General features: G+C 47.2%; 1 protein-coding gene across 12 annotated transcripts in view; it reads left to right on the forward strand.

The window, feature by feature from the left end:
• The window catches only part of gps2 (G protein pathway suppressor 2), a 31,389-nt gene extending 23,820 nt beyond the window's left edge, over window positions 1-7,569 (forward strand). For all 12 annotated transcript variants that reach the window (XM_073048775.1, XM_073048774.1, XM_073048773.1 and 9 more), the window contains exons 8-11: window positions 1,192-1,278; window positions 2,542-2,621; window positions 3,491-3,574; window positions 4,426-7,569. In XM_073048775.1, the coding sequence (XP_072904876.1) occupies window positions 1,192-1,278; window positions 2,542-2,621; window positions 3,491-3,574; window positions 4,426-4,509 (335 nt within the window). In that variant the 3' untranslated portion in view covers window positions 4,510-7,569. The remainder of the gene's footprint in view (window positions 1-1,191; window positions 1,279-2,541; window positions 2,622-3,490; window positions 3,575-4,425) is intronic.
• The last annotated feature ends 2,562 nt before the right edge of the window (window positions 7,570-10,131 follow it).

Consider the following 10,131-nt stretch of genomic DNA (forward strand, 5'->3'; position numbering starts at 1 on the left):
AAATCCACTAATTGCGTACTGTAGTTTCTTCTGGCCAGCAGGGTGCTCAGGCTCCTCCCCAGTGCTAACAACGAGAAAGCAGTGTGTCCCGAGAGGTGAAGGTCCTGAGTGATGAATCGACTACTTACCAGCAGCGGAACAAAATAAAGAAAACTACTAAATACCTTATTAATAATGATCAATGCTAACAATGGAGAGGCAAGTGTAGGTGGAGGCATGATCGAGGAAAATAGAGACAGTCATGGTGTCCCCGGGAGTGAGCAACAACCCACTGTTTGGACAATTTAAGTGCCGGGCCAGATTGAGAAGATCGGGGTGTTGGGACGGGAGGCAAGGCGATGGCCAGTTCTGCTCGGTTCTTCTCATTGCTCTGCGCTGTTTACTCAGCTCTGCACTGAACTGGGGCTGCGGCCTGCTCCGGCTGCAGTGAGGCCTGGCTTTGTGTCTTTCGTAAAACTTCAGTTCTGAATGCTATTTGCTTCCTTTTATTGTTTGCACAATTTGTTTTTTCTCTCTTTCTGCATATTGGCTGTTTGATGGTTTTTTTAAATGGGTTCTTTGGGGTTTTTTTGTTTTGTGGCTGCCTGTTAGGAGATGAATCTTGAGGTTGTATAAGGTATACACACTTTGATAACTTCGAATTCTAGTATGTTTCACATACTGGCAAAAAGTTATTCTAATTCTTGAGGCACTGCCTTTTGAAGATGTCGTCGGTGCTGGTGAGGGATGTGCCCGTGATGGAGCCAGCTTTGGAGCCTCTTTACCCAGTGCTGATGCACCATACATCTGTAGAGATTTGCAGGGGTCTTCAGTGACACACCGAATGCGATAGGCGTAACTGTAACTGATTAAGCTCACGTTGCCCTCCCACTGAGGGGTTGTGGGAAGGGCAGTGTCCACCCTCTTCCCTCTGAGTCTGCTCAGCGCTCCCATACTGCTGGGGGGGCTCCACCCAGCTCCAGGTTTGCGCTTTCGGAGGGATGGGTGGGGGTAAAGGAGAGAGCAGATGCAGAAAAATGGCCAGCAACTCCTTCCCACAGGTCACACTCATGCTGGTATCTATGTCCGGAAGCTCGGTGTCGCAGGCTGTTATGTGTCCTTTGGCGTTCGGTTTTACCTGATCACCCTGCGCACTCAAGGCGCTGCACTGATGTGGGTTGAATTTGACTGCAGCTCTTGTTCTTTCACCAGGGCCCTCTGCTTTCCAAGCCATGTCAGCCTATCTCCCACATCAGCAGGCTGCCTACGCAGTCCATGGGCACTTCACCCCCCAGCAAGGTAAGGTCTTGTCCGCGAGGAAAGTGGGAGCTGGGGTCTGAAAAGGAAATTGGGAAATCCTGGAGGAACTCAGCTAGTTAGACCATAAGATATAGGAGCAGAATTAAGACGCATGACCCATAGAGTCTCCACCATTTAATCATGGGTGATCTACTTTCCCCTCAGCCCCAATCTCCTGCCTTCCCACCGTATCCTTTTATGCCCTGACTAATTAAGAACCTATCAAATTCTGCCTCAAATATACCCAATGACTTGGCCTCCACAGCTTCCTGTGGCAAAAAATTCCACAGATTCACCACTCCCTGGCTAAAGAAATTCCTCCTCATCTCCGTTCAAAAAGGACGCCCTTCTGTTCTGAGGCTGTCCCCTCTGGTCTTAGACTCTCCCACCACAGGAAACATTCTCTTCACCCCTAATCTATCGAGGCCTTTCACCATTTTCATAGGTTTCAATGAGATCCTCCCCTCATCCTTCTGAGTAGAGGCCCAGAGCCATCAGTCCCAGCATCATTTGCGTGAGCCTCATTTGAACTCACTCCAACGTCAGCACGTCCTTTCTCAGATGAGGGGCCCAGAACTGCTCACTAAGCTCCAAGTGAGGCCTCCCCAATACTTCATAAGGCCTAAACATTAGGCAGGCAATCTCGAGTCATTCAGCATGGGTACAGACCCTTGGTCCCAGCTTGTCCAGGCCACCTCTGAACCCAGTGATCCCATAGCCTTCTAAGTCTCTCCTCTCCACGTACTTATCCACACAAGTCAGGCAGCATCTACAGAGGGAATAAACAAGGGGGGCAGAAGCCAGAAATCACTTCCTGTTCCCCTTCCTTTCCAGTCCTGATGAAGGGCCTCTGCTGGAAATGGTGACTGTGTGTGTTCCACTCCCTCAATGCTGAGGGGGCCGTGTCGGTTTCCCTCGGGTGCTCCAGTTCCCTCCCACTGTTCAAAGATGTACCGGTTGATCGGTTAATTGGTCATTGTTCACTGTTCCGTGATCAGGCTAGGGTTAAATCGGGGGTGGCTGGGCAGCGTGGCTCAAAGGGCCGGAAGGGCCTATTCCATGCTGTATCTCAATCAATAGATGGATAGATAAATCAGTTCCTCCTTATCTCTGCACTAAATAGACATCCCTCTACTGCCCTTTGGTCCTAGACTCCCCCACCAAAGGGAGTCTCCATGAGCATTCTGTCTTGGTATTCCAACGCGGTTTTCTGCTGTCTCATGCAATCCAGGTTCAAGTTCCCATTTTTCCTCTCTGTTGCAGGCTTCATCTCTCCGAGTACATCTATTCCACTGCAGAAGCAATTGGAGCACGCGAACCAGCAGTCCGGATTCACAGATTCAGTGAGTATCAGTCAGGCACTCGCCGAAATCGAGGACAGTCCATGCCTTCAGTTCTGCTTTCGACAGTACTTTCCATTTTACGTAGTTGCACTGCACCAAGCACAGCGGGCAGAGCAGATAAAATATATATTTAATGTCATTCACAGGTCTTTTTCTATTATTATGTATTGCGTTGTACTGCTACCGCAAAGACAACACATTTCACAAGATATGCCAGTGATATATATTGGAAACTCAATTGTGATGTGCCGAGGAAATCTTTTCACTGCTTGGCTCTGTGGCTCATAAATAGGACTGGGGTTCACGTCTGTTTACAGAATTGTTCGTGGAAAACCACGCTTCTAGAGCTCTCTTGCTTGTGTGTGTTCACTTGCACCACGACTTTCACTGATGCCCCGTTGAATTTATGCCCCTCTCAGACTAGGGAGAGTTTTACAGCCAGGCGATATTCATGGATCCTTGTGGGTAGTTTTCTCCCAGGTTGGCCAGTGTAATATTTGCTGTGGTCCCTCATTGTATTTTGTAAACCACATTGGTCTTGTCCAATAGCTTGGTTCGTTCTTTTGCTCTGCAGAGTAATCTCATCGATGTTGATTTAGTGTAGATGAGTGAATGACAGCATGAATTCAGTGGGCCGAAGGGCCTGTTTTGGAGCTGTGTGACTCTGGGAGAAGGTACAGGAGTGTAACCATACTTGAGAGCAACTTCTTCCCCGCTGCTGTCAGACTCCTTAACCAGTCACCTTTCTCACATCACCTTCCTGGTGGCACTGCTAAAATCTTGAACCCTTAACTCCACCTCTCTCTTTTATTGTAGGCTGGTGTATTTGACAAAAACTAACCTTGACATGTCCTCCCAATGTCTTTCAGTCTGGATTAGCCTACGTGCACACGCAGAGACCTGCTTCACCCGGAGGATTCCCACATGGGACCCCACCCCAGCAAGCCCTCCCGGTGAGTGGATGGAGAGAGGAGAGTGGCCTCTGTTAGGGGAATGGCTTACTGGGAGGTGACACGACCTAGGAACAGGGAGGAGGTGTCCCCGAAGTGTAAATCAGCATTAATTCTGTACCAATCCCATGCAGTATTAGGTGAACTATACTGTGTGTTGAACCTCTGCTGTCCCTGCCCTGGGAATGTGTGATGGGACAGTGTAGAGGGAGCTTCACTCTGTGTCTGACCCTGGGAGTGTGTAATGGGACGGTGTAGAGGGAGCTTCACTCTGTGTCTGACCCTGAGAGTGTGTGATAGGACAGTGTAGAGGGAGCTTCACTCTGTGTCTGACCCTGGGAGTGTGTGATGGGACAGTGTAGAGGGAGCTTCACTCTGTGTCTGACCCTGGGAGCGTGTGATGGGACAGTGTAGAGGGAGCTTCACTCTGTGTCTGACCCTGGGAGTGTGTGATGGGACAGTGTAGAGGGAGCTTCACTCTGTGTCTGACCCTGGGAGTGTGTGATGGGACAGTGTAGAGGGAGCTTCACTCTGTGTCTGACCCTGGGAGCGTGTGATGGGACAGTGTAGAGGGAGCTTCACTCTGTGTCTGACCCGCTTTGTCCCTACACTGGGTGTGTTTCCGATGAGAGAGAGCTTCAGTCTGTATCTTTTCCCTGCTCCATCTGTTTGAGAGTAAAGAATAGACTGTAACATTGGCAATAAAATAATAACCGTGCTTGTTTGGATCGGAAACATCATCTCCATGTGAGCTTCAGTCACCTTTCTCACATCACAGCTTTAGTCACATGGAGATGATCTAAACAAGCAAGGAACCCATCGACCGCTAACATCTCCTTTTGTGACTTTTGCAGACTGGATTCCAAGCGACCGGTCAGGGAGCTCCCCGGCATGCCTACCTTCAACATAGCCAGGGTCAGCGCTATTATCACCAGTAATTGTCTCTGCACCCTCCCTCCACCCTCAGTCCTGCTGTTTGCAGGGCAGTCGATCGTCATCAGGAGTTGAGAGTCTCTACGATCTGAAAGTTAGCCACACCTGCCTTCACAGACAAAGATTAATACCCCTAAATTGCACCAGTTTGAAGTGCGGGATTGTGGCAGCGAGCAGTGCCAGGCAGCTGGCTAAATACTTGTCAGAAGGTGGTGAGAGTGTGGAACGAGTGGAGAGTGCAAGTGGTGGATTTAGGTTTAATTTCAACATTTAATAGAAATTTAGATAGGTACATGGATGGAAGAGGCGTGGTCTGGGTTCAGGTCAGTGAGACGAGGCAGAATAATCTAGTTCAGCATGGACTAGATGGGCTGAAGGACTGTTTCTGTGCTATAGTGTTCTATGATTCAAGTTGACTGTCACCCAGCCAAGGAATGTAGGTCTCTCTCTGCTAGAATGGCCATGGCTTTTGACACCCTGTACAATATAAAGAAATTCTGAGCGTTGCTTCATACTTTACCTGCTCTGGGTCCCTGAGAGGCAGTAACGTAACCATCTACAGTTCAGTTGGACCCCTGCACTATTTTGAGTTACCTGTCATTCCCTTGGCCCTATCAACATGATCTCATTATCTCTCTCTCTCCCCCTCTCCCCCTTTCCCTCTCTCCCCCCTCCCCCTCTCTCCCCCTCTCCCTCTTCCCCCCCTCCCCCCCATTCCAGACAGAAAGAACTTTTCAATAGGAACTTGGCAATTGTTTAAATTTAGAGATACAACAGGGTAACGCGTCCAACAAGCCTGTGCTGCCACAATTGCACCAGTTAACCTACCGGTACGCCAGTGCAATGTGGGAGAAACTGGAGCACCTGGAGGGAACCCCATGCAGTCGCAGGGAGAAGGTACAAACTCCTTACAGTGTTGGGATTGTTCCCACCCGCTCAATTCAGCCCATTCGAGTCTGGACCCTCATTCAGTGCCATTGCCTGTCTTTCTCTCTGGAACCCTGCTCTTTCATTTTTCCCGTCGACTGTACCAGATGGCACAGCGGGAAGAACCACTGCCTCACAGTCCCAGGTTTGATCCTGAGCTCCAGCTGTGTGTGTGTGGAATGAGTCTGCTGTTCTTCCTATGACTGTGTGGGTTTCCCCCCCCCGGCTGCTCCAATTTCCTCGCACACGGGGGGGGGGGGGGGTTAATTGGTTGCTGTAAACAGCCCCCGATTGTGTGGGTGAGGAGGGATGAATCTGGGTGGGAGGAATTAGTCAAAACAGTGGCCCAGGAAAAGCTCATCAGAGTACGGAGAGATTTATTTAGTGTGAAACAGGCCCTTCCAGCCCACCGATTTAAGCTCTACTTTAATCACGGGACAATTTACAATGACCAATTAATCTAACAACTGGTACATCTTTTGGACTGTGGGAGGAAACCAGATACCTGGAGGAGACCCATGTGCACGGTAGGAAGGTACAGAATTTAAAAGAGAGGGCATCAGAATTGAACTCTAAACTTCAACATCCGAGCTGTAACAGTGTTGTGCTAACCACTACACCACCGTGGTGCCCTGCCTGGCAGGGGCAGATAGAATTCAGGAGCTGTGGTCACAGGCCCATGAAAGCAGAGAGTGCTGACAGATCACAGGTCCAAAAGGATTTAATCAACAGAACCTCTCCAGAGCCTCTGTGGAATCTTCTGGCAAGTGAGGCAACTAAAAGCTTCCTGTTCACTAACTCCGCTTGACTTTGAGTCAGAACGGATACTATTTCAAGACGTTAAGAGTTTGTGGATTCAAGTACATTATCCAAAGTACAAAGTAAATGTGACAAACATATATGTCACCTTGGAGAACCCTGAGATTCATTTTCTTGCAGATATACTCAGCAAATCTATTTGGAATCTGTGGGAATATGTTATTGAGATAGTCAGCTATGATGGTCATAGAGTACTACCTGGAAACAGACCCTTCGGTCCATCCATTCCATGCTGACCACCTAGCCCATTCGTAATTGCTCCACAATTCTTCTAAAAATCTTTTAAATCTTGTTCATGCATCTGCCTCACCCTCTTCTTCTGGCAGTGCCTTCCATTTACTGGACAACCCTCTGTCTAAAGAAGTTGCCCCTTGGATCCCTCTCAAATATTTCCCATCTTAAACCTGCTTATTTTCTGATTTCCAATCCCCTTCCATGGCATAAGGGAATAGGAATGTGGGGAGAAGTGCTGAGAGTGAAAAATGAGCAGAGGGAAATGGAATCAAACTAGACTGGCTCAAACCTGCTACTCTGTTGGAAGGGAAGTTGGAAATGGCCTTCTGGTATTCCGTCATCACATCCAATCCATCGAGGCCTTTCAACATTCAAAGCTCCCTCCCCCACAATTATTCTAAATTCCAGTGAGTAGAGGCCCAGAGCCATCAAGCCTTTCAATCCGGAATTATTTTAGTGAACCTCTGAACCCTGTCCTATATCAGCACATCCTTTCTTAGATAAGGGGTCCAGAACCGTTCGCAATAATCTGATCACCTCCCAGCTTCTTCCTTCAAATCCCTCCACACCCACCTTTTACCCACCATCTTGTATCATCCCCCTCCTCCCACCACCTGGATTCTACCCCTTTTTCCAGTCCTGATGAAGGGCCCCATCCCACAGAATTGTATACTTCTCTCCACAGAAGCTGCCTGAAATGCTGAGGTTTCCTCGGGCATTTTGTGTAGGCTAAGGGATGTATGGTAGAAGTACTGATGGTGCTTGTCTCAGAGATCAGGTGGGCCCTAGGGTTTATCTTGTCCAGTGAAAGTATCTCCTCTAGCAGTGTGGCAAAGTGGTTCCTCGCAGGATGTGGTGACACTTCAAGGGAGAATGGCAAATCTACACAAATACATTGGATGGGTTTTTTTGGACAGAACTGCAGCGGTCTGACCTAGTGGGAGGATTCTTCTTCATGTAATAAATGTTTGTGTTGTATCTCTTGTGTGCAAATGAGCAAGATATTTGTACCATAAATACTATTTCACCCTGTATATTCAATACTGTACTTTCTTCATTGTGCCTATTAAAAGGTGTTGATAGTGTTTGACTAGTTTTGTTTGCTCAGGGATGCGGAAAGAAAACAATTGAGCACTGGTCTAGGAATGGACCTTCCCCCATCGAAAGTTGGGAGTGTGATGGGACAGATGGAATTTTGCTTAGTACCAATTCACCAAAATGGTGGTAAGAATCTTGTGTTTCGTCTGGGTAGCCTCCAACTGATGTCATGAGAATTGATCTCTCTAACCTGGTAATTGACACCCTCAGCTTTCCTCCCACTTCTCCTGCCCTTCAACTTCCCAGCTCTAACTTCACCCGTTTCACCTATCACTTGCCACCTTGTACATCTTCCTCCCCTCCCCACCTTTACTCTGACTTCTCCCCTTCCTTTCCAGTCCTTAAGGGTCTTAGCCCAAAATGTCACCTGTTTACTCTTTACTGTAGGTGCTACCTGGCCTGCTGAGTTCCTGTTTTGTGTGTTTAGAATCTGAAATGCACTGCCTGAAGACATGGTACAGGCAGAAAGCTGCACAGTAAAAAGGATTTAATTAAGTGTTTGGATCCCTAGTACCACAACTCTATTCAAATTTGTACAGATGTACAGTGCAGAGGATTTAAACTGGCTGCATCACTTTCTGGTATGGAGTGGGGGGCACTGCACAGGACTAAATTAAGCTGCAGAGTTGTAAACAGTGCCAACATGGGTACTAGCCAGGACATCGTCTCGGAGCAATACCTCAAATAAAGAGGCACCCATCACCACTATCACCCTGGACATGTCCTCTTCACATTGCACTCTCAATTTAGGAACAGCTTTTTCCCCTCTGCCATCCAATTTCTGAATGAACACCACCTCACCATTTTATTTATTTCTATTTTGTAGTAATTATTTACGCACACACTAGTTTTCTTGTCTGCTGTGTTGCATTGTACTGCTGCTGCAAACAAATTCCACAGCCCATGCCGGTGATATTGAACCTGATTCGGAAGAGACAACAGACTGAATATCCGTCGTGCTGCTAGGTGGGTAGTCTGGCTGCGTGGACCAGATGGGTAGATCTGCAATAATTAGAATTGAGTATGGAAGTTGTTTAATCAGAACATTGTTTACTCTCGAAGTTTTTTGGGAGGGTATATCAGTAAAAACAAAATGAATTTCAGAAAGGCGAAGTTTATGAAGTTGCAGCAGAGACTTCAGAAGTTAAGCTGGAAGGGGTTGCTTGAGGTTGAGTCAAGTTGAGGAACAGTGGGGTCGATTTAAGTAGGTAATACAGTACAGGCAATGTTCATACTCAAGGTTAGGGGAAGCAATAAAAACTATTGCCCAACTACATGGATGAATAGATATACATTAAAAATTTGTTGATGACAGCTATAAAAGGAATATAGAAAAAAGTTAACTGTAGGGCATATTTAAATGAAGCTACAGTCAAGAGGGAAATTCAGATTGCCAAAAGGCAGGTTGAGAAGGGTATTGCTGAACTAGACATAGAACGAGTAGATTACACGATAGAAGTGTTCAAAAAAGGTATAAGGAAACACGAGGAAATCTGCAGATGCTGGAAATACAAGCCACACACACAAAATGCTGGTGGAACACAGCAGGCCAGGCAGCATCTATAGGGAGAAGCACTGTCGATGTTTCGGGCCAAGACCCTTCGTCAGGGCTAACTGAAAGAAGAGATAGTAAGGTGGCTGCCAGCTGCTACTTAAACATTAATCCACAAACAAGGACACATGGCTATAGGCAGACAGACTAGTCAAAGGGAGATTTCACAGTAACATCAGGAAGCAATTCTTTACACAGCAAGTACTGAACACATGGAACAAACCACCTAGTTGTGCAATTGAGAGTAGTGTCTTTCAAATCTAAACTCAATAGCTGTTTCACCACAGTATGTGAATAGGAATTCGGCAAGCTTTGTTGGGTCAAATGACCTGTTCTTGTGGAAAAACTTTAATATTCTAAGCGCCCATTACTGACCTATTTCAGAATCAGGTTTATCACTGGCATGTGACGTTAAATTTGTCAACTGTAGTTTAAGGTGACGGGGAGATACAAGGGCCACTGAGGTCCTAGCCCCAGCACAGCACTCATTGCCACAACCCACTTCCCAAATGGAGGGAGGTTAACTAATTTCCTACCATCTAGACGACAGAAAATAGCTGCAAGGAGCGGGATGGCTTGTCTGACCCTGTGCTGCTTTCAATACCCCAGTGACTAAGCCTCCAATTCCCAGAGGGTGGAGAAGGTTCCTTTACAAGGTACCAGGGTGGTCCCCTCACTCTTAACAGCCCTGCCTGTGAAAATATCTCCACTGCCCGGTTCAATGAAGTTACCTTCATTGAAGGGTCTCAGCCCAAAACATCAACTGTTTACTCTTTTCCATAGATGCTGTCTGCTGAGTTTCTCCAGCACTTTGAGTAAGTTGCTCTGAATTTTCAGCACCTGCTGATTCTCAGGTCAATGAAGTTACCACTCATTCTTCTCAACACCAAAGAATACCAATCTGATTTCTGCTTGTGACCCACTCCATCCAGAATCAACACAGAATAGGTCATTTGAGCCACACCACCCAGCAACACACCCTAATCACAGGACAATT

The sequence above is a fragment of the Hemitrygon akajei genome, chromosome 6, assembly GCF_048418815.1.
Source record: "Hemitrygon akajei chromosome 6, sHemAka1.3, whole genome shotgun sequence".
Classification (NCBI taxonomy): domain Eukaryota; kingdom Metazoa; phylum Chordata; class Chondrichthyes; order Myliobatiformes; family Dasyatidae; genus Hemitrygon; species Hemitrygon akajei.